This window comes from Corylus avellana, chromosome ca2 (assembly GCF_901000735.1).
Source record: "Corylus avellana chromosome ca2, CavTom2PMs-1.0".
NCBI classification, from domain to species: Eukaryota; Viridiplantae; Streptophyta; class Magnoliopsida; order Fagales; family Betulaceae; genus Corylus; species Corylus avellana.
The window spans coordinates 12075693-12099577 of NC_081542.1; the positions used below are offsets into that span (position 1 = coordinate 12075693).

General features: G+C 36.2%; 3 protein-coding genes across 10 annotated transcripts; 2 read left to right on the forward strand and 1 right to left on the reverse strand.

Annotated features, from left to right (window-relative positions):
* Positions 1-361: 361 nt before the first annotated feature.
* LOC132170854 (uncharacterized) lies at positions 362-7616 on the forward strand. Of its 4 annotated transcripts, none has more exons than XR_009439001.1 (8): positions 362-514; positions 3745-3818; positions 5217-5330; positions 5437-5715; positions 5846-5959; positions 6822-6894; positions 7011-7121; positions 7291-7616. XR_009439001.1 is itself a non-coding variant. In XM_059581979.1 (8 exons), exons 3-8 carry the CDS (start codon positions 3756-3758, stop codon positions 7046-7048), a joined length of 681 nt encoding a protein of 226 aa, XP_059437962.1. In that variant the 5' UTR covers positions 362-514; positions 664-830; positions 3745-3755; the 3' UTR covers positions 7049-7271. The 4 variants fall into 4 exon arrangements, 3 of the variants coding, with proteins under 3 accessions (XP_059437962.1, XP_059437963.1, XP_059437961.1); XM_059581979.1 differs by lacking the exon at positions 7291-7616 and adding an exon at positions 664-830 and having other exon boundaries at positions 7011-7271; XM_059581980.1 differs by lacking the exon at positions 7291-7616 and adding an exon at positions 670-830 and having other exon boundaries at positions 7011-7271.
* A 1641-nt stretch (positions 7617-9257) lies between these two features.
* Positions 9258-10041, forward strand: LOC132172507 (CST complex subunit STN1-like). The gene has a single exon (XM_059584020.1). The coding sequence runs from the start codon at positions 9311-9313 to the stop codon at positions 9812-9814; it is 504 nt and encodes a 167-aa protein (XP_059440003.1). The 5' UTR covers positions 9258-9310; the 3' UTR covers positions 9815-10041.
* A 6921-nt stretch (positions 10042-16962) lies between these two features.
* Positions 16963-22269, reverse strand: LOC132170470 (type I inositol polyphosphate 5-phosphatase 4). Of its 5 annotated transcripts, XM_059581462.1 has the most exons (15): positions 21144-22269; positions 20957-21044; positions 20467-20535; positions 20220-20307; positions 20025-20129; positions 19319-19937; positions 19031-19224; positions 18809-18917; positions 18528-18676; positions 18042-18339; positions 17860-17944; positions 17625-17726; positions 17423-17509; positions 17245-17322; positions 16963-17123 (listed from the first exon to the last, which is right to left on the reverse strand). In XM_059581462.1, exons 1-10 carry the CDS (start codon positions 21171-21173, stop codon positions 18114-18116), a joined length of 1677 nt encoding a protein of 558 aa, XP_059437445.1. In that variant the 5' UTR covers positions 21174-22269; the 3' UTR covers positions 16963-17123; positions 17245-17322; positions 17423-17509; positions 17625-17726; positions 17860-17944; positions 18042-18113. The 5 variants fall into 5 exon arrangements, with proteins under 5 accessions (XP_059437445.1, XP_059437447.1, XP_059437448.1 ...); XM_059581464.1 differs by having other exon boundaries at positions 17245-17509; positions 17625-17721; XM_059581465.1 differs by lacking the exon at positions 17423-17509.
* Between the last annotated feature and the right edge of the window lie 1616 nt (positions 22270-23885).

Genomic DNA, 23885 nt, shown 5'->3' on the forward strand with positions numbered 1-23885 from the left:
AATTCGTTTCTAATGCATCAAAACTCATTTTTGGATTTAAAACTAAAATCTAGAAAATGAAGACTAATCATTTAGAGATTCTATCACCCTAAAAGGATTCGCCGGAGAGCGCTACTACTTGCCGTGACCTAGCCGTAGATGTGGTGGGTGAATGGTGCGAGTCTCCCACTAGGAGAGAAAGAGAAGAAGAGGAAATAAAATTTTCGGTGAAATGAAGGAATGAACCCGCGAAGAAGAGAAAGTGAGAGACAGAGAAAAAAATCCAATATTTTTGTTCCTATTCTATCATGTGTAATTAGCTGTGACGTGTACACCTTCTATCGGTTATTGCAACATATGGACTTCATAGAAGGTTTATCCTTGTTATTTGGGTTTTGGTTTTCAATGACTGAAGAAAAGCGACGTCGTGCAGAGGCGTAAAAAGGAGGTGAATGGTTGTAGCTTCATTTTAGCCGTTTTGCAAATTGCTCCCTGTGGCAGCCGACTTTTGAACTCATTTTCAGACCAGCGAAAGGTACTCTCTTTGTTCTTATTTTCACGAAATTATTCTCTAAGATTTTTTTGTATTGCATCCTGTGGGTTTGAGTCTAGGGTTCTTCTTCATACCAAAGTGATTGAATTTTTTGCCTTGGTAATTGGAGAAACCTGATTGATGATATTCAGCTTCAGGAAAACCATCGCCGCCTTAGATTAGCTTTACCGCCCAGCCCGGAACACGCCACTACCGCCCAGATTCGGACGCCGCCACGCCACGCCCAGGCCGATCCCCACACCGCCCAGTATCGGACCACGCCGCCACGCCTAGGCCGATCCCCACCGCTGCTCCACCGGTAACTTGTATAAACAGAAAAAATTTCTGTAAAATTAACTTTTTTTTTTGATAAGTAAAATTAACTACAAGAAATAATGGATATTCCCCAGATGATATGTGAATGTCTTATAGAAACTTGAAAAAAAAAAAGGTCTCATTCCCCGGTGGCGGCGTGCTCCGGCCGTGGTGGTGGGCTGGGCGGTGAAGGTAATGGTTTGCGTGAGAAAAGCTGAGTGAGAAAGAAGAAGGAATGGGTTTTTTGGGTCTTTCTAAAGTGAATAAAGAGGCTGAAGATACGATCCCATGATTTGTGGGTCTAATTAGTCAATGTGCATCAGTTAGGGATTAGGAGTTCTTGTCTGCAATATTGAATTTTTTGTCCATTAGAAATTTAGAGTCATTATGTGTAATTATTAAAATCCTAATCCATTTGGGATAGGAGCTTTAGAGGCCTATAAATTGTGGATAAGGATCCCCTCCATTTTGAAATGGAGAGGAACCATTTTATGGTCTAGATTAGATTTCACAAACTTAATAGTTTATATGTTGCTACATGGTGAATATGGTGCCACTTCATTTAAATGATGTGGCACTATCTAGAACAGTTAGATGTTAAACAACAAAATCTAGACTTTGAAATGGTTTTTCTCCATTTCATTTGAAATGGAGAGGATCAATTTCCATAAAGTGTAGAGTCATAAGGGCTTATTGTTCAAGAAATAAAAATTAAAGCTTTGGCTTCGTTTTGGTTTAGGAGGTCAGATCCCCTCCATATGATCACTCTTTTCTCTGTCTCTAATTCTTTTTTTAGCAATTTTTTGATTTACAATGGATATCTAGGGTCCTATCAAGTTGCTATCAGAGCATTGACCTTGTGCATACCCCTTACACATAATCAAAAGGAAAACTTTGACATATCTGATTTGGTAGAATACCCCGTGACTCCCAATAACAAATCCCAACAGAGTGATGAGACTCAATTGTAGTCAAGGATTAAAGGAACGACTGACAACAAAGTTCGATCAAAAGTTTGAGAGCAGTTTAAAGTATTTATTTAAGATTTGATCATCCAAGGTTTCGCCAAAGTTGTCAAAATCGCAGGTGTGGTACCTAGGGCCAACTAGAATGGTGTCTTCTTAGCGATCATGATCAAAGGTGTTCTTGCATAAAGGCAAAATTTCCTAGATAGAAAGAAGAAGATCCAACTAGTTGGATTTTATGAATGGAAATTTTTTTTTTCACTTCTATCCAAACCTGAAGACACCTCCACCAAGATTAATGGAAGCCACCTTAACCTTTGATGCTTTTAGCACCTGATGGAAGCAAAAAAAAAAAAAAAATTCCACTTGTTAGATCCCTTTCTTCTTGCCGAAGAAATTTTACCTTCATGCAAGGGAACCCTGATTGTGATCGCCAGGAGGACTCCATTCTGATTGATCTTGGGTTCCATGCACAGATTGCCGAACACGGTTAGCAATAGATTCAGAAACAAGTTCTAACAACTTTGGCTAAGGCTTGAGTAATCCAATTCTAAAAAAATCCATTAAGCTTCTCAAACTTCTAATCAAGCTTTTTCATATACCTTGCTTCAATCATTGACTCAAACTAACTCTCATCTCTCTATTGGGAATTGTTGTCGTATGGGGAATCCGTTAAATTAGAGATACCAAAATGCATGATGTTGATGCTCAGATGCCAATTTGACAGGACCTTAGGGTTTTATCAATCGTAAATCAAGAAATTTGAGAAAATTAGAGAGGAAGAGAGAAGATTAATCATTTTGAGGGGGATCAGACCTCCAAAGATTGACCACTTTAAGGGGATTAGACTTCCAAAACCTTTACGCAACATTGTATTTCATGGGTGAATAAGCCATTAAGGCATCTGCAATTTATAACCAATTCCCTATACAAGAAAGGAAGCCTCGAAAATGAAGTGCATAGTTACCTCTTTGGTTGACTAATACTTGATGCAGCGTGACTTAGTGGATTGCAGCAAATAACAACAATAAAGAACATATAGGTATTTCTAGATCTTGGTTCTATCAAAGGATCTAAGAAATCTTCTCTAAAATGCTATATACTCTCAAAGTTTTGAAGGAAAATTAAGAAGAAACTCAATTCAAAGTAATTCTTATTAAACAAACTCAAATATAATCAACAACTGCGTTCTAGGGTCTATAAAACATGTATTTATATGCCCCCAAACTCTAAACCTAAAATTAATACAAAATTGAGTCGGAATTGAACTTTTACGAGTCCTGTCTGGATGGGACATTCCCTTGTTCGGACGGTCCCTAAAGAAACTGAAAATTAAATATGTAAAACGACTGAAAATTGAAACATAATAGAGGGCCGTTCGGACGACTTGCGAACGGAGACTCTTTTGACTTAGTAAACATTGGAATTAGCAAACTCTCGTGAAACATGACTTTGTAAATCTTTGAGTTAGGTTTCCAACGCCATCAAGCTTGCTCCAATCAGAGGTCTGAAACTCTAGATACGGTCTTTTTAGTAAACATCGTCAATCGAAAATAACATAGGCGTCCGAACGGTCTCCGACCGAGCTTGCAAACGAGGCTCTCGGGTTGAGGCTCGTCCGGACGGGCTGCAGACGAGCTTGCAAACAAGGCTTGCCGATCTGCATCAATACTTATCCAAAAAAAAGGAAAAAAAAAACTTCTAGTCGACTAATTAGGCCCAATAGTATAGACTTCCCAAAGAATAAATATCTTGTAATTTATCAACTAATTTGACCTAAAAATCATGGGATCATATCATTTGACATGAGATTAGTGTTTTCCATTATTTGACATATACTATTTATCATTTATTGTACTTGGTGTAAAAGGACTAGATTTAAAAAGAAAAGAAAATAAAAGAAGAAAAAACTGAAAATTTTTTGTGGTAACTTTGAAAATTTTGGTATTGCAGGTTATTTCATTATGGAGATCAAGGCAGATATAAAAGACAACTCTCTCATTCTGCTGAAGCAAGGAGCTGAAGCTGTGAGTTCAGTTAAAATTTGAGCTTATAAAGGCCATATCTAGCTGGTTTAATTCATGCTGACCACCATTGCATCAGAAAATTACATAATGAAAAAACTGTGTGCATTTGTCACCTTTTAGCCAAAGAACTCTCGATTTTTGTCTCCAACTAATCTCTTCTTGAAGAGTAGTTTTTTCTAGATCACTGACGAACAGACTTTTCCTCAGCTTCTCTTCAGAATCTAACCCTCTCTTTTCCTCAAGTCTCAAAAGCGCACGGTTCTTCGAGATGAGCCTTTTTAAGGGAATCCTCATTACCTAACACTTGTTCGTTCCACAATTTTAGATCAACCTTGAAAGCCTTAGCCTTTAGTTTTTGAGCCAAAACGAAGCTAGGAGATCCTTGAAAGCTATAAGATGACCACCAAAGCCTCACCCTATCCACAAACCCATCTTCCTTCAGCCACATATTCTCAAACTAAAAAAGGGTCTTTTGCCCCCTTGAACATTGCCACAGTCGAGGAGAATAGGGAAATGGTTAGAGCATCAAGGAATCCTCTTTTGTAAGAGCCTAGGATATTTAGCTTCCCAATTCAGAGAAACAAGAAACCCATCTAGTCTTGACCAAGAGGAATTAGACCACGTGAACAACCCTGCTCTGAAATAAAGTTGGAAAACTGTCATTGCGGGAGAAAAACGAGCTACCCGCGATCTTTCTCAAGGGAAGTGGGTGACATTGAAATCACCAAGGTAAATCCTACCAACTAACATGGCCAACCAGATCCTCCCAGAGAGACCTTTTGAAAGTATCGATATTAGGGCCATAAGCTCCCGCAAAAGCCTAAGCAAAGTCATCCTCAATATTTCTAAAAGAGCAAGCCACAACATACTCCCCCACACGCACCTCAATCTTCTCCACAACCCTCCTATCCCACATTAGTAGAATTCCATCTGACGCCCCACTAGAAGGAAGATAGCACCGGCCGACATACTGGCAACCCCACAAACTTCTCACAATACTGCTAGAAATAATCTCCAGTTTAGTTTCTTGCAAGCAAATAATGTATGCCTTCCTTGCCTTAAGATATTTTTGACTTTCAAACACTTGCCACCTTCATTTAACCCTCTAACATTCCACGAAAACAGCTTAGGATTCATGTAAAACCTCTTTGAGCCCTCCCCTTGTTCCTACCACGAGAAGCACTGCCAATGTGTGCATCATAGTTAATGGAACTGAACGGACTATTAAGTTCTCTCACACCTTTTTTGCCCACTTTCGAATGAGAACCCACACCCTAAGCGTCATTGTTTGCTAAAATATCCAAAAACAAGGCCAATAATCTTCCCTCATAGCCATCACACGTAAGGCCCACAAAGAGACTAATTTATAATTTTAAGCTGATCTTACATTCCTTGCAGAGAGTTTTTGAGTCAGCTTTTGTGGGAAGGAGGTCTATTGTTAAGGAACGCTTCTCAAAGAAGTATAGACATCCAACTTTGGATTCTAAACTTACTCTTAAGCGCTTAAATGCGGTAATTTTTTGTTGTGAATCCTTCTTTCCACCCTTCATTCCATAAATTGATGAAGCAATGCTTTGCTTCTTGTCTGATATCTTCTATAAATTAATTGTTGAAACAGGAGGCCAGGTGCATGACAAAAGCAAGACGACTTGGAGTTACTACTCCCTTGCTGTATTCTGTCGATCCTGTGCTGCATACTCTAACGTTAGAATTTGTGGAGGGTCCTTCTGTGAAAGATGTATTCCTTGAATTTGGGTCACATGGTGTTGTTGAAGAGCGGTTGGATGATATTGCTTTACAAATTGGTGATGCAATTGGAAAATTACATGATGGTGGTCTCATCCATGGAGACTTGACCACATCGAACATGTTACTCAGGAGTGGTACCAATCAGCTTGTGAGTTTCCCTTTTTTTTTTTGTTGTTTTTCTTTTGGTTGGTATGACCGAATGTTTCCCATCTTGATCGTGATTTCCATGACTAAAGTTATTATCAACCTGCTTATTGTCAGTCAATATCTTTCTATAGGTCCTCATTGACTTTGGTCTAAGCTTCACTTCAACCCTTCCGGAAGATAAAGCTGTTGATTTATATGTACTTGAACGGGCACTGATCTCCATGCATTCTTCATGTGGAAATGTGGTAAGCCAAGTGGTTTTGCTTTCCTTAATTCTAATTTTACTTGTACTTTTTTATTATAGAGAGAATTTATTATAGAGAGAAAATAAGCACGTAATTGAAACTCGGACTCTTCTAAGTGGTTGGGGTTGGAGAGCTAGCCTAAGATTAATGCTACTTTTTTATTTTTTATTTAAATTTCTTGCTTTTTTTAGAATGCTTAAAATAAAATCATATGCTTTGAACCCCAAGGGGTTGGCCCAAGTGGTAAGAGGCTTAGTCTTTGTGGTAGTTCATGAAGTCCAAGGTTCGAATCTCTTCGGGTGCAAACAATTCCTTGGGGCCACTCGATCCATGTCAAGGGGGCGCTCTACACTGGTTCGAGGTTTACTTGATTGGGGTGGGTATATGCAGTGGCCTTGCCTTGGAGGGGTTTCTTGTCAAAAAAAAAAATCACATGGTTAATTACATTTTCAGGAGTGTGTTTTGAGAATTCTGAGAATTTCCATACTTGAGAATGAAAATGGCAGGCACTTCTGAGACTGCGACATTTCTGCAGTCAAAATTATTTGCTTCTTTTTTTCTAACTTATTATCCTTGGACAAGATTCAAAATGAAAACATTGGAAATAACTTCATGTTACTATTTATTCCCAGGGGATGGATTTTTACAAGATAAACAAGATCAGATTCGAGAAAGTTGGTTCTTTTTGTGTATATTGTGTCATTTTCTTTTAAATGTGGAAAAACGCCAATTATTTGTGTTTGTTGTGTCATTTTTCTTTTTAAATGTGGAAAAATGATTCTTGATCATCGAACCCAAAATCCTCCAGTTTCTGCTTTCTGAATGGAGATTGATTTCCTCATTGTTACACTGCCTTGGATAGATGGATCGGATACTTGCTTCATATCGGAAGTCCTCAAAACAGTGGTCGTCCACATTTAACAAGCTTGCTGAAGGTGTGCACCCCCCCCACATTTGTTTGTTTTCTGCTTAATTAGGAATTTCAACTACTACTCTGTTTTATCCTTATTGCATTCCATATTTTCATACTTGTTTTTGCAACTTATTACAGTGCGACAAAGAGGACGAAAGCGGACCATGGTTGGATAAGCCATTTTGAAATATCTGTTCGCCATCAAGGTAAAAGGGAAGGATGTTCTAGTGGAGAGAGGAGTTTTCTAAGGTAATCAAACCCTGTGTTGTATTTATCACAGCATGTTTGCATGTTGTAATAGTAATTTAGAGAAATGCAAATGTTTTGAACCTGATGCTTAAGATGTGAAACATTTCCAGTCAGATATTAAATAGGCTACCAATGTGTTCTAACTTTTTATTTTTTTTTCTCCAATTAGATTATTTCTTCACTCTTGAGTGTCATGAGTTACCCTTTGCATAAGATGACGACTGCTATATGGTATGGTTGGCATGAAATTTAGCCATATGCTGTTAAATTGATTTGGGACGCTACAAAGAATTGATAATAAACTCCAGTTGGTCTACCCTATTATCAGTTTTTTTTTTTTTTTTCTTTTTCTTGGTGGGAGAACTTCACTGAACCAAATGCCAAACTATTGTGGGAAAGTGAGTATTCTTCGGCTCACATATAATTTTTAAGATTGTGATCCAAACTTGCTAGTAAGTGCCCATATTATTTTGTTACCTAAGATTTCAGTCTAAATTTGTTTCTTTCATTGGGGTGCTACTCTTGTAGTAATCTACCTCAGGTGTCATATTTGCATTATTTTTTTTTATTATTATTATTATTTTGGAGCACATAATTACTCAGGATCATCCCGCCTATATGTTATTCTCGAGGGCTCTTGACTATGTAAATATCATTCTTAAGAACCATGAGCCTTGACAAAATCCTTCTGCTTCATTTATTGGAATAGTGCTCAAGTGGTTGTCCCCTTCAGTTTGCTATACCATTTGTTTATGTGGCCTGACTTTTTTGTGTGTTTATCTTCGGATTTGGTCTTTTCTATCACAAGCTTAGTTGGTTTTTTTATCAAGACATATACGCTTTAGTTTCGTATGGTTACAGATTTTGTTCTTAATCCTCATGGGTCTTGCGTGTCATGTGATTGCATGTGAAAGGATGTACCACAAAAGTGTGGTGGGGTGCTTGACACGGGTTTGAGATTTAAGGTGGATATAAGAAAGTGGCTCTGCGGTAAAGGTCATTTTAAAAAAAAAAAGTACCACAGGTCCACAAGACACTGAAAGTGGTCCTCAGGCTATCATAATTGGTATCGAGGCTATTTCCCTAATAAATGCATGTACAGATTTCAGTTTCATTATCATCTTCATTCATGAGTTCATGACTAATACTAACAATGGCAGAATGCAAGGGATTTTCATGTACACTTCCTGTCTACTTGTGTATCTCATTTTGGTAATGAAAATTTTATTTATATAAAGAAAAAAGGGCAATAATTGTGGTAGTATAACCATGATTGAGACCTCATTGCAAACTTACTTGAGTATGATACTCTTTCACCCAAGAAGAAAAAAAAAAAATGAAAAAAGCTGGTGCCTACATCCCATTGCAATTACCTATTCCAGGCTGGCTAAATTTTGGAAATGATTGCATTTCTGGTCCAATAAAATTAGGGTGGGGTTGGTTTGATTGTGACTACATCCATTGATGCCCAAAACAGATTTTTGCCAAAAGCTGTTGCCTTCAAAGAAACCAGTAAAACGAGCCTTCAACTTGATTTACCAGTTACCGGATATCAATTGGAGTGCTACTTCACCGTGTATATATATATATATTAAATATTTGTTTACCCATCTTCCGTGTTTACCCGATTCTAAGAGAACCTAATATAAGCAGTTGCTCTGGAACATGCTTTAGGTTAACGAGGCATGGCGTAATCGTGGGCTTGTTGCACCCCCACATGATTGTCTTTGCAAAATTTCTGTTTAAAACTACTGTTAAGTGTTTAGTGTCATTTTCTTACACATCTTTAGTTTATCTTTTTTTAAAAAAATTAATAATGTAAATTTTACAGATTCAGTAATAGATTTGTTCATTTTTTATACGAAGATTGATAAAAAAGCAAAAATGAAAACTAAATAAATCTCTTATCACATTCATGTCACATCAATTAACGTCTTTTTGACAAAGCAAAGGTTATTTCAAGTCTATTAAATAATTTTTTTTTTTTTTTATCAGAGATTTATTAAGTTTTACTTTGGTCCAAATATTTAATCTCATTTTCTCTCTCTCTTGTAAGGACATGTCACAAAATATATATATATATATATATATATATATACAACCCCATCAAAAAAAAAGAAAAAAGAAAAAGAGAAAATATCAGCATTTTCTCTGAACCAAGAGGAGGAGAAGAAGGAAGTCCTTCTGTCATGGATCAACGCCATCGACTCTACAACACCCATGTAAAACTCCTGGCCTTCGACATCCTCTCTCTCACCCAAACCCCTTCTCATTCTTCCTCAGAACCCATCTCCTTTTCTCGCAAAGGCACCCTTCTTTCCCGCGCAGAAACCGTCGGCACCATCACCTCCCGCGAGCTCAAACCCGGAAAGTTCCTCAAATTCGCCATCGACGACGGCACCGGATGTGTCAGCTGCGTCCTCTGGCTCAACCACTTCTCGTCCCCCTACTTCGCTCGGCGTAGCCCGCCAGATGTTCGACTTATTGCCGAAGCGGCGAATCGCTTCGCGGCGGAGATTAGGCTCGGGGCGGCGGCCCGAGTGCGCGGGAGGATCACCAGTTACCGGGGGGCGGTGCAGATCACGGTGTCGGATGTGGTGGTCGAGAGAGACCCAAATGCGGAGACCTTACATTGGTTGCACTGTATTAGTTTGGCTCGCAAGTGTTACGATGTTGGGACTCCAAACAAGTAGTAGTAGTCGCTGTGTTGGTTGAAAGAATTCAATCAATGTGTTCTTGAATTTGGTGAAATGGGTTTTGGTTTTGAATTCGATTCCTGCAATTGTGCGAATGAATTCTTAAAGAATTTTGAATTGGGATCGATTTTGAGCTTTGAATGCTCGAGCCAATTCATGATTATTCTAAGCACAAAAAGGCTGAAATATAATGGAAGGAAATCGTAAAAATTGGAGAAGTTAAAGATTATGGGGCATTCATTTTCTAAATTCTCTGCATTCTTATTGCAGATTATGTAGGTCTAGAATTCTATATATGTTCAACTTGCTTATATATATATATATACTTTTGAAAAGTTACATTAAATATTCTTAGTTTAAAAAATCAATCTATAAATATAAATGCAAAGCATATACCTATGATACAGTAAGGCATAAATACTTCAACTCTGACATAGCGTGTAATTCTATAAAATTAACTAATTAAGGGTAAGTTACACTTTCTCGCTGAATAATCACCACATTTGTATTCATACTTCTAAATTTTGACTCATTGCTACTTACTTCTACGATACGAACTATCATTTTGTTCCGAGTTTCACTCTATGGTAAATTACACTTTGTCTCCATCCCAATTTACCACCTCATTTTCACTTACATCTCTAAATTTTGGCTCAATGCAATTCACTCCATGCATGTGATGTGTTTACCATTCACATTTATTGGTTCAATCTAACTCGGGGAATAATTTTCGAACGAAATGGTAGTTTATAGGGATGAGTTATAGTGAGCCAAAGTTTAAAGGTATGAATGCAAATAGGGGTGGGCAAATTATTCAATTACCGCCTACCGACTCTACCGACTTCCGGCTGTCGGTAATAAAAAAAAAAAAATTATACCGACGTTAGTAACCGAACTGAAAATGACTTAACTAAAACATTAACCACCGAAGTATGGTAGGGCAGCGTCCTAGCAATATTAATTGGTTTTCATTTAATTTTATCTATATTAGTGACAATTTGTAATAATTTAAGATAATGAATATGGGGCAAGGCTTAGGTGCGGTAGTTTTGAACTACCGCACCATGCTGTAGTCCAAAACTGCACCAAACGGTGCAGTTTTGGGCAATAAACAAATAGTTCTTTTAAAGAAAAAGAAAAAGAAAAATATTTAAAAACTAAAAGTATTAAAAAAATAGAAGAGAAAAAAAAAATGAAAGGGGTGGAGCCACCCCTTGGCCAAAATGAAAAATATTTTTAATTATTAGTTTTTTATATTTTTTAATTCTTAAATAATTGTTTGTTATATTTTAAAAAAAACCTATTTTTTTCCAGCCCAAAACTGCACCGTTTGGTTCAGTTTTAAATTTTTCCTTCTCAAAACTGCACCAAACGGTGCAGTTTTGGACTACTGCATGGTGCGGTAGTTTTGCACTACCGCACCTAAGCCTTGCCCATGAATATGTTAAGGGTGCTTCAAAACATGTCCAATAAACACTTGTTTAGCCCTAAAAAAGCCATTTGGGCCTAAAAACAACCAATTTAGCCTAAAACGGGATTTTATTGTTTTGTATGTTCAAGATTAAACTTTTGTTTTAGTTAAAATAAAAAATAAAAAAATGGTCCTCTAAAAGTTAAAAACAATCAATTTTTGGCCCATTTAAAAATAGTATTGGCCCAATTAAAAAAAGCCCACGGTTAATCGATTAACTAAAAATTTGAAAAATTTATTCTTATCGAAATGAATTCGGTAAATTAATCGATTTAACCGACAATTTCGGTTAATATTTCAAAAATGCTTCTCCTGTTAGTGTTATAACCGATACACACCCCTATATGCAAATGAGGTAATAATTTGGTAGGGGGCAAAGTATAATTTATCCTTAAAATTAAATATATATTTTGATGAACGAATGAAGTGATGTTACGTGGTTAGCTATTTGACACCATAGTTCCACACAATTTTTTTTCTTCTTTTTCTTTGAACCTTCGCTCCAAACTATATCAATCAATTCAATCCACAAATGGAACAACAATTTGCTACAAATTGCTATACCCTATTCATACCAACTCATCTAATAAAGTGACATGTGTCCCATAACTATTAAAAAATACGTGAGAAGCACATATTAAAAAAAGGGTTAAGTACTTTTTTAGTACCTCGGTTTGCACTTTTTTATTTTTTTCCCTCTAGGTTTCCACAACAGTCAAATTAGGTACCTCACCTATGGAAAAATACAAAATCGATACCTCATTAAGTTTCAGTTAGAGAAAATTAACGACATGCCACGTGTCATTCCCAAAAAATGCCACGTGTCTTAAAAAAATTAAAAAAAATTGAAAATTGAAAATTCTATGGGATGGCCGGCCACCCCATTTTGGCCAATGGGGGTGGCCCTTGCAGTCCCTTTGGGGGTGGCCGAACCACCCCCAAGGGCCCTTGGGGGCCAAAATGGAAATTTTCAATTTTCAATTTGTTTTGTTTTTTGTTTTTTTTTTTTTTTGTAGATTTAGTTTATTATTATTATTATTTTTAATTTTTTAGGACACGTGGCATATTTTGGGAGTGGCACGTGGCAGATCGTTAATTTTCTCTAATGGAAACTTAATGAGGTATCGATTTTGTATTTCCCCATAGGTGAGGTACTAGATTTGACTGTTTTGGAAACCTAGGGGGAAAAATAAAAAAGTGCAATCCGAGGTACTAAAAAAGTACTTAACCATTAAAAAAAAATGTGTTTCTCACATATTAATGGACATATGTCACTTTATTAGATGGGTTTGTATGAATTTACTACAAACTAGTTTGTAGCAAATTTATGTCCCCACATATATACCCATGAGAAAAAAAGGATAAAGAAGAATGATTATGTGCCAACTAAGATATCAAATATGATGTGCCATATTTGATTAGTTCCTCAAAATATATCAATTTACTTCAAATTATATGATGTGATATATATATATAATGAACCAGATGTAATCAGATCTAACCCCATAGAAGTTAATTACAATCCATCTTTTATTTTAAGGCAAATTTTACAAAACCTCATGAATTTCCTGTATTGTTGTTTTTCTGTTTTGTATTTCCTTTGAGTTCTCCTGTAATTGGTTTTCTTTGCTGTAATTTCTTTTCCTGCATTAGTTTTATTGTTCCCTTTATTTCCCTGTATGGTTTTATTTATGCTTGTAATAAGGCTCTCTCCTCCTACTTTGTTGCGCTCGGTTGTTGCCCGTTATTACTGGTCCAAACCCTTGGGTTGTGGATGTGAACTTTATCCTGGCTTTCGAGTCGAGGAGGATGAGTATCGGCTTGGGGGTTTTGCTCTCAAGGTCGAGGAATAAGTATCGGCTTAGGGTTTTGCTTTCAAGGACGAGGAATAAGTATCAGCTTTGGGGTTTTGCTCTCAAGGCCGAAGAATGAGCGCTACCTATGCATTAGATGGTGTCTGTTTGATGCAGATCTAAGTTTTAAATCTGATAGTTAGTCATAGGTTAGCGGATGCTGTGTTTTGGTTGATTTGGTTTGTTGTTGATGACTGTATCTTTAGCTTCGGCTATGATTTACTTCAGAGCTTTTTGTTCTGTTTGTAAGAGTTTTAGGCTCACAACTTTTATCAATGAATGAGTATGATATGTTTCAAAAAAAAAAAAAAATTTACAAAACCTCATGAATTTCTACATGTTTTGTCATTACTCCTCATTGTTCAAAAACTCTCAATTTAAGGTATTAAACTTTCAAGTTTTTGCAATGTCCCCATTTCCTTAGGATTTTCTGTTAAATCTTGTCAAAATTCTCAAAATACCCATTTTTATTGTATATAAAAAAAAAAAAAAAATTGTAAATATTCAAGAGTTTGTCAAGATTTAACGGAATTTGCGAAAAGTTACGCCTAAATTTTTGCAAAAACAAAGAATATATATATATATATATATATATATATATATATATATATATATATATATATATATAGGGGTGTTTTAGGAATTTTGACAAGATTTAATTGAAAATGAAAGTTCGATACCCTAAATTGAGAGTTTTTGAACATTAAGAGAGTACTTTCAAAACATGTACAAATTCAAGAAGGTTTGTTAAGTTTCCCCTTTATTTTATTAGCATTATACTTGGGGCCTTTTTTTTTTTTTTTTTTTATAACTTTGGGCCTGCTTTGAGTAAGCATTTTAGGGGATTAAAAATGCGTTTAATATTCAAAAAGTCCGTATGAAGAAAAAAAAATAATTGTTTGGTAAAAAAAAAAATGAAAGCACATTTAAAGTTCCAAAAAAAAAAAAAAAAAAAAAAAAAGCTAAAAAGCACTTTTGACAAATTTGTTTTGCCAAAAAACACTTTTTGACTTAAAAACTTTATTTTTTTAAACATAATCCAAACATGTACTCCTTAAACGTGCCATCCAAAATTTGTGGTCCTAAAAGAAATGATCCATGTATTGGTACGATGATGGTAGAGAGAAAATGAAAAATATTTTGAGAAACTTTAAATAATATTTGAAAGTTTCTAAAAAATAACAGATATTTTAACAAAAAATAGCCTTACCACACTTTTTATTATTTTAGCGACTCACTTTTTTAGAGCACCTCACTATTTTAACAATCCACTTTTACTATTCTATTTAAATATTCTTTTTTAAAGATTTGTTTATTCTTTTTTTAACTATTAAATAAAAAGAGAGAATGAAAAGCAAAAAGGAAAAGAGAGAAATGAATTGTTTAATCAATAGGTGATTGAATAGTAATTTTAAATTTGGTGAGTACTGTTCATTTCACTACTTTGTTTTGTTAAAGTAGTGAGGCTGAAAAGTGGACATTTAGGCCATTTTGGTTAAGGGAAATGCTAGGTGTTCTTCTGGTGTCTTCCTAACTGTGATATGACTTTTAAAATCACCAATAGATTAAAAGTCAATAACAATAACCTCAAATTCAATGATAATTTTAAAAGCCACATCACAATTGGAAAAAAAAAAAGGAGAACACTAGAAGAATACCTAACATTTCCATTTGGTTAAATTGCCTCACCAAAATAACTAAAAAATAGTTTTGATGAGACTGCAATGATGTAAGCGAGTGCTCTTACATGAATTCTTGGGAACTATTTCGTAGAAATAGTTATTCCTCAAAATGAGGGATATGCATTCCTCCCAAAAATAGAAGAAAAAATTACTTAAATCGAGAAATAGCACACAAAAGCCCTCAATCGAGAAAATAGTTACTCTCATATAGAGTAATGCTATAAGTTTTCTTAGAGTTTTTCAATAGTTATCCTAAATGTGATGTGGCTTTTAAAATCACCATTAGATCAAAAGTCAACAAATCACATCACATTTGGAATAATTCTAAGAAGACTCTAAAAAGACTTATAGCATTACTCTTATGTATAATAACTCGCACCAAATTAGGATTAAGGACATCCTAAAATGCTTAAAGTGGTAGTTTAAGACAATTTGAACATTTCAAGTCTAAAATATGAACGTGTATGTCATCATGTGCACTATTTTCCATTCATTTTAATGGGAACAACTACAATATAAATTTTTTTGCAACAAAATAATAATTTTAGGGTTCAAATATTAGAAATGATAATTTGGGGGTACGAGTAAGAAAGAGCAAAGATAATTACAATAATAAAAAATAAAAAATAGGGGTGTAAATCCGGTTGGTTATAACCGGCCACCAACTAGTTACCAGCTACCAACCGGTAACTGGTCAATTGCTTTTAAAAATGGTTGGAAATAACCAGTAACCAACCATACCGGTCCGGTTATCGATTTTTGCATTTATATACACCCGATAACCGGGTGTATATATTAATATATTTATTTTTTTAAAAAAAGTAAAACGACGTCATTTACTTTAGGTTTTTTCTTTCTTTTTATTTTATTTTATTTTATATTTTATTTTTTTTATGCACAATCACAACGAAGCCTAGCTTATTGGGTCAAAAAAGTTCTAATTGTTTTTTAAAAATAGGCCAAAAAAAGGCTAAATTAAGCCCCAAAGTAGGCCCAAATACCCAAGTTTTGAAAAACCTAATTACTAGTCCAGATAACTAGCTACCAATAGGTAACTGACGGTTATCACATAACTGGACAACCGGCAACCAATTACTGGTTCCGATTTTTAAAATTGACCAACCGACTACACCGATTGAGAATAACCAGTGTATCGGAATAACCCTCTTAGTAGGGCCCTTTGTAAGTCATGTCCTATTATGTTTGCTGTCACTTAAGAAGATTCCTAATAGCCGACATCGTGGTATTACATCAAACAAGGGACCATTTGAGCTAACCGTGACACGAGGTGAAACTTGTACTTATTTTAGGTTTAGTGGCATTTTATTTATTGATCATGATGATATTAATAAGTGCTTGTAATGTGGACATCAATAGCAATTAAGACCTTTATTTAATCTCTACCAAAGAAAAAATAATTGCACCCCACTGCTCTTAACTTACTAATGAAGAAGGGGCGTTACACATTAATGTAAGATGGGGTGTTCTGGCTAAGGAAATTACTTCATAGCAGCTCATAAATTTCTTGCATGCAGTAGTTTCAGAAGATGGTGTAGGTTGTTGGTCAATTACTTGCACCCAACTCCACATAGTCACAGTTGATCTACCCAAAGTACACTTTAAGTTTGACTCTCTCAATAGTTTGCTCTTTTTTTTTCAGGGAATTTGGGTGTGGGGGACTGAAGACCGATGCAAAGAAAGGGAGCTTGACACAGCCCACTTTTTTTTTCTTTCTTCTGTGTCCACTTCTTTTGTGGTATGTAGTTGAAACAGAGTTACTGAAGCAGCAGCGGTTGAAAGCAATATAAAATGTCATTTATTTGCCAATGGCATTAAGTGGGGAGAGGGTCTGGAAATGGCAACATTGCATTGGCGCCCAGTGAATCAAAACAAAAGACAGAGAAAGCCAGAAAGGAATATGTAAAGGACCTCTACATATAATGACTTACTGGTGACTGCCTGACACATCTATGAAAAGAGTAAGCTAGTGTGAGCTTTTTGTTTTTAGAGATAAAGAAAAAAATGAAATGGTCTGAGACAGTCAACCAAATTCACTTTTGTATTTTTCAGTAAAATCATTAGCAGCAACAGCAAAAGAAGCTTCATATCAATCAACACTCTTTTTTTTTTTTTTTTTTTTTTTTTCACTTTTAACTAGTTTCTGTTTACATCTCTAATTCTTTCCCCAGTGCAAAATATCTACCCTGAGATTATTTCTTTCCCCTTTAACCAAAAAAATAAAAAATAAAATTGCAAGCCAAATGAAGTTGGTGATTCTGGAGAGACTGAGCAAGTTCATCCTGCAAGAACACAAAATATACTATTCTTTTAGCTTATAGAATGAGCTAGCCGCCATAAGTGTGAAAGCATCAGTACAAGTTTTACAATAAGAACAGCATTATTTTGTGAAAATTAGCTTACCTTATTGGTAAGATTGAATATACTAGTAAACCACAAACTTCTGAGGCTATTTATTGACAAAAATCACAAATTCTGTACCTGTTGTTGTGACAAGGATAAGCATGGACAGAATTAGACAAAAGGCATAGGCAAGAAGAATTACAGCCAAGCCAAGAATAGGAAAGGAAAAACAGACAACCCTTCTTTTGGATTGTATGGGTAACAGAATGTTTCTATAGCCATTGAAACCAAGTACTTGGCAGCACATGGACCTGCAAGATGGGGACTGAATGCAGAAAAGAGTAAAGAACAAGCAAGAGACCTCAACAAAAAACTACTTCAGAAGATGAATAAATAATTGGCTACATACTCTCAGGATATTCGTTGAGTAAGTAGCCTACCTTTTGATGCAGGAGTTGTGGTCAACTAGCTCAAGAATTTACTTGGGTAAAAAGTGAGAAAGCCGTTTGGCCCATGTCAAACATTCATGATTCTTGTCTGTCCTGAAAGCAGCATTAGGTATATTATAAACTATCCAAACCAGGTCAATGATATCAATGAATTAAAAGCTGACCTATAATTTTTGTTAGCATAACATAAGATTGATAAAAATAATAAAATAAGGTGAATAATTACCCGACCGAATTGAGGAGACGAATTGGTATTGGAAAATCTGAGAAACTTGTATTTTGATCAAAGAATTTTGTGTTTGTAGTAAATCCTGTATAAAGTTCATTCAAATTCGGTTCAATTATGATGTAGAATCATAATGATAGACAAGCAATTGATAGAAATCTTACTGTGGTAACCTAAACTACCTTGAAGAGCATCTTCTTCCATTGTTTCAAGTTGTACCATACTGGAATGTGAATCACTCAGATTTCTGTCCCTCAAAAGAAATTGAGTTCAGTGTATCCATGTGAATATGGCAACAGCTCTTCTACCTCAATCCTGGCATTGGAACAACTCATGCTTTTCTTTATACGGCTACGGTTTAAAGACTCGACCTCTGCCAAGAATATGCTATAAACTGGTCTGTGATCTGAGAACCTCGACTCCCCACGGACATATGATAATTGATGGAGGCCTCCACCCCACCATAATATACGATCGCACCTTCACATACAAATGGCCAGATTAGATTTAGTGTACCTATTTTCCACTTCCCACAGTTTCATTCATATATTAAATACACATTGCCTAATGATAACTTCTTTTGAAAAGGTGCATCAGTGTAATTTTTCTGTAACTCTTCTGCTATAAGATGTTTCTTAAAAAACAAAAAAAAAAAGAAAGGAGATTACCATGCGGGAGTTCTTCGCTTCTCCTTTGGATGCCTATCATCCCCTGCATATCTATCAGAATTATTCGAATACTTGTATGTAGGAGGGAAGTATATTATTCCTTCATTCCATCCCTCGAAGACATGCCCCCGTCTCTGCTCTATACGCAGCTGAAAGTATCAACAAATGTTCAGGATGAGCAATTCTTGGTATTGGTTGACAAAAAGCTTTCATACATTACAAAGCCCCCAAAAAATAGTAAGTAAAAATCAATACTACATCAAATAGGATGGGTAACCTGCCTGGTCATTTTCTAACAATGCCCTCCAATTGCGCATCTCAACAAGAGCCTTTGCAGAACGGTAAGATAGTGCAATACGGTAATTCAAATCTCCTAGCCAGATAATTCGACTGCACCAAGACAATCACAATGTAAGAACATAAGCTTTGGATTGCCCATTTCATAACATTAAAGATGAGATACCAAACATAAGAACCAATTGGAATAAGGGCCTCAGCCTTACTCATGATCTAGAATTGTTTGAGGGGAAGCCGCATCCCCCATGCCATGAACCCTGGGAAACCTTGTCTTCCTAAGGATCTCCATGACATCAGAGTTTCTCCTTAGCTCATCACCCTCCTTCTGCCCAGAGGTCAAATGGCTACATACGAAGCAAAAGCTCGTTTGGTGCAAAGACATGCTAATTGAAATTGAACCCTGGAAAAACCAAGCAAATGAGAGTGCCACCGTTTCCTAGTTCATGATAATTTTACTCTCAAATTCAAGAAAATTTTCACAAGCAAAAATATACCTTGTTTCCAAGATAACCCATCAGTCCTCTTCCCACACAAGACACTTTCATGTTGCGAACATCGTCCCTGAGATCACTCTTTACCCAAATGGTTAGAAATATCCCAACCATTTGCTTACTGGCAACCAAGCAGTACCTTGAGTGGCCTGACTGTCTATCTCTATCCTCCATGGACAAAGGCCCGCTGTAGGATACTGGCGAATAATATGATGCCACTGGTGAATCCCCAGGTACATTCTCATCATCAGAGGAGCCATATCTGAAGTTCAAGTCATAGTCACTTGGCCTGTGGGCAAACATAACTCGGTCACAAACACTAAACCGCCTATCAAGTCGGGGCTGTGGAATTTCCATGTCGTTGTCCAATCTCATGCTCCGACTCAAGGATTGGAATGATCGACGATGGAAAAGAGATGAAGCCTTCTGCCTTGTTGATCCTTCAAAGTCAGAATCTAATTCCACAATTGGATCAGGGATTGGTGAAGGTGTGTGGCATCCACCACTAGTGCCTGGAAGACTGTTCAGGGTCTTCCTAATTAGAGCTAGCCATTTTCTAGCTGGGCCATTATCTTCTGTGCCCAAAACATTGCCAGCATTCAAAGGAACAATTTCTTGAAACCTGACAGCCAAGACGGCTTCCGTTAATATAAAAAAAGTTGCTTAACTAAAATAAAAGAGAGAACACCATTTGATTAATAGGGCCTACCCAAGAACATAAATGTCAGCAGGAGGAGAGGTATGAAGCCAATCTTCAAGATTCAAATTACTAGGAGGAGCTTTTCCAGCCACATTCCATGTAGCTACAAAAAGCCTATAACCCAAATGGAAAGAACTCAATAAAACCCAGCACACAGCAAAAGAAATTAACCAATGCAAGCCAATGAGTAGCACTCGAGCATACCTATAATTACGCACATCCGTAACTTGTGAGGTATCAAGGTCAATCTTACCCCGCCGGATTCGATCAGAGTTCCTTTTGTTTGATCTCGCTGTGAATTTTCAGGAGGGATGAGTGAAAATAATTGGGAGCAAGAAATAAGGAGACTCTTAAAGCATAATTGCGTCTTCTAAATATGTTTTAGCTTTATTTTGTGAGGGGTTTAAGAATGGTGTGGTCCAAATGAGTACTGAAGTGTCTGATACTGAACCTGTTTTGCTTTTCTTGATTGTGCATGCCTCCCTCTCTGAATAGTTGCTCCTCCACTCTTCATCACCACCTGAAAAAGAAACACCATAAAGTTGTTAAAACTGTGCTATTTTCCACTGACTGCATCAATACCATATATCAGGCACTATTAAAAACGACATTTAGTAGAAAAAAAAAAAAAAAACAAAAACAAAAACAAAAAATGAATTTCAGAAAGAGGAAGCAAACAAGGAACAGATCTTGAGCTGCAAATAGAACTTGCTGACCCCATTAAAACCAAATATATATCTATAATTGCTGTCTCAAACAGTGATACAGAAGTAGAATAATGCTAAGTGCATTCGGGGTCTAGAAGAATCTTAAAGCAAGTCAGGTATTGCAGATAAAATCCTATTTTTGTTGTTGATATCAAAGTTAAGATTCCCAATTCTAGAGCCCTAAATTGCATCCAAATCATGCAGAAATTAACAAAAATGTTAGGCCATTATCACCTCCATAAACGACATCGTCTGCGTGAAAGTCCTCAGCTTTGCTTTTGATGTTGAACCACTTCTTGACCAATGTCTTCGGCCATGAAAGCTTCAACAAGTAAAGAGAGGCAGCAATCTCAGAAACCCCAGAAATTTGAAAAAGAAAAAAAGGTATACAATTTAAGAGAAGTGGTGGCATTTCTTAAACCTTGCTTTTCTTGGAACTCCCATCTCTCATTGTTGCACAAACTTCATATAGCTATCCAGATTTCCAGATATCTATTTTTACAATCCGCTCTTCAACTAGTTTGACTGTGGAAAAATGAACTAAGACTCTGCAGTAAAATCAAATCTCAGGAACCAAAAAAAAAAAAAAAAAGCCCAGAAACTGGGTTTGTTTTTCTCTCCAGAATGAACCTAAAAATAAGAGAAAATCCGCTTGTTTATGCTCCTCAAAGCAATGGGAGAAAGAAAGCTCAATGATTAACAAGAGAGTAGAACTGAACAATCGGGGCGGCTAACTAACATATTCTGTTTCTTCAGGTAATGAAGAGAAGAAAACAATTGATGGAACCAAGAAAATCCCAGTTTCTCGGCATTTAGTAAACACAAAGGTAAAACCCAGATGAGTAATTTCCGTTGTACTTCCTATTTTCAGCGTTGAGTCGAGAGAAAAACAGATGGAAACAGAGGAACAGAAAACAGAGCAAATTTGAAAGTGAACCAGAGAGAGAGAGAGAGAGAGAATGACAGACCCCCTGAATGCGTAGAAGGAAGACAATGAGATTCTGAGGATGGAAGGAGACAATGTAGGAGACCCTAAAAGAGAGAGAGGAAGGGAGAGAGAGAGAGAGAGAGAGAGTGAGAGAGAAAGAGAGTTTTGGCTCTCTCTGCAACCAAAAAAAAAACTAAAACAAAAACACCTCGTTGTGGGTACTGAGCAAAGTATCGAATTTGAAGAGAGAATAAAGTGGTGTTTGGAGGAGATGCAGCTTGGCTTCTTTCTCTCTCTCTCTCTCTCTGTGGAGGCTTTTTACCCCAAATCCAAGGCCGACCCAAAACCAAAAGCTTTGGATGGAGACTTGGGAAGTCGCGGAGGGATGGATATATTGGCCACCCACCGGACTCACTCACCCAACCACGACAGTCACACGTTGCCCGGACTCTCTCTCCGTCTCTCTCTTTCTCTCTCTAACCTCTGCCCACGGTCAGCAAGTTAGGTTTGATCTAACATGCAAGCAGTGCCAGTACTTGTACTCAAATCTTTCTATGAGAGGAACTCAGGAAGGAAAGCAGCAGTTAAAGAAGAAAAAAGATAAAGGGAATGTGGGAGAGAGTTAATTGTTTCCCTTTCCTCTGCTTCTTTTAAGTGCATTTCTTTTATACCAAATCCAAAAAAAAAAAAAAAAGGTTGTTCAAATATGGAACAGAAACTTGTAATACTTGTCCCCTTTTTTGTTTTTTTTTTTTGTTTTTGTCAAAATTCATTTCTTTGGTGATAAGACTCTCATCTCATGTGATTGTTTGCAGAATTGAAGGGAAGAATGTGGGTTTTTGGGGTTTGAGAGATATGCATAGGTTTATAGGATTTTGAGTGGGGGAATTTTGGTATGTACATCCATTGGGGTTTGGGACATTGGAAGCATTTTTGTGTGTTTTATAAACTCTAGAGGCAATGCATCTCCTCAAAACCTTCATTTTGGGAGGCTCTTTTGACTCAATTTAGACTTGTGTCCCAAGGCATTTGTCCCATTTTTGGGGTTAATTTCATTTGTGGATTAATGTGAAGTTTATGCTTTGCATGCAAAAAAAAATGACTTGTTTACATGAATGTAGGATCTTGTTAGGTGATTGAGGTCCCCTAACCCTAGTTCACTCACCCCCACACCCCACCCCCACGCGATCTTCTAGGGTTTAGTGTAACTAATGTTTAATGCCTAGCTCAAACAAAAGTGATTCTTGGTTTAAGTTCTCTAATCTTAATTGACTATTCTTAATACACATGCTACATGTGGGAGACCGTGTTTGTTCCCCTTAGCTCGGTCTTAAATTTTTTTTATAACTTAACGCGCTTTGCGATTAATTTATCAAAAACACTATTTTGCATTTTCTCGGCATACCCAACTGGGTTGGCATGTTCAATCTACTCATATGATGAGAAAACATTAAAAGAGTATAAAATAAAATTTTTCTTAATTTATATGTGGTGGAATTAAACTATTGGAGTTGACGGCAAAACAATCAAAAGAACCATAATATTGATCTTCCAAAACCCTATTGAAACCCACTACCCCTAGTGAAGCTTCCACTAGTCAATTTTAGCAATTCGGACCCAATTCTAGGTTGTCAAAGACTTTTCTAACTCATACTTGTCCAAACAAATGCTTTCCTTTTCTGTCAACGTGGCAGGCACCCAATTATGATGGAGAATAGAAGAGTTTTGTGCCTCCCATTATCATCATTTAGCCAGATTAATTAAGCATTAAACGATGTGTTGAGCTTGATTAGGGAGTTGCTGATGTGCTCATTATATATATAATTTTTCGACACAAGTTGTCCTGAAAAAAAGTTTATTCAATTAATATTTTTCTTGTACATGTCATTGTATAGTATAAAGTGAGTGTTTAAATTCCGAAACATGGACAACTGGAATTTTCTTTAACTTAATCTGTAATAATGACATGTGTTATTTGAGCATGTGAAAGTCACATGTTTTTTTAATAGTATAGATAAACTTGGAAGAAATTTTATTAAAAAAAAATGTTCATTTCACATGCTAAGAGACACATATCATTATTATAGATTAGGTTGGAAAAAATTCCTCCAACCTAATTTAAAGGAAAACTCTGTCCATCTTTTAATATCATGTTAAATTTTCAGTTATTTTAAATTTTGAACTAATTAGAAAGAGTAATATTATTAATTTAATTAATAGTTATAAAACTTCTAA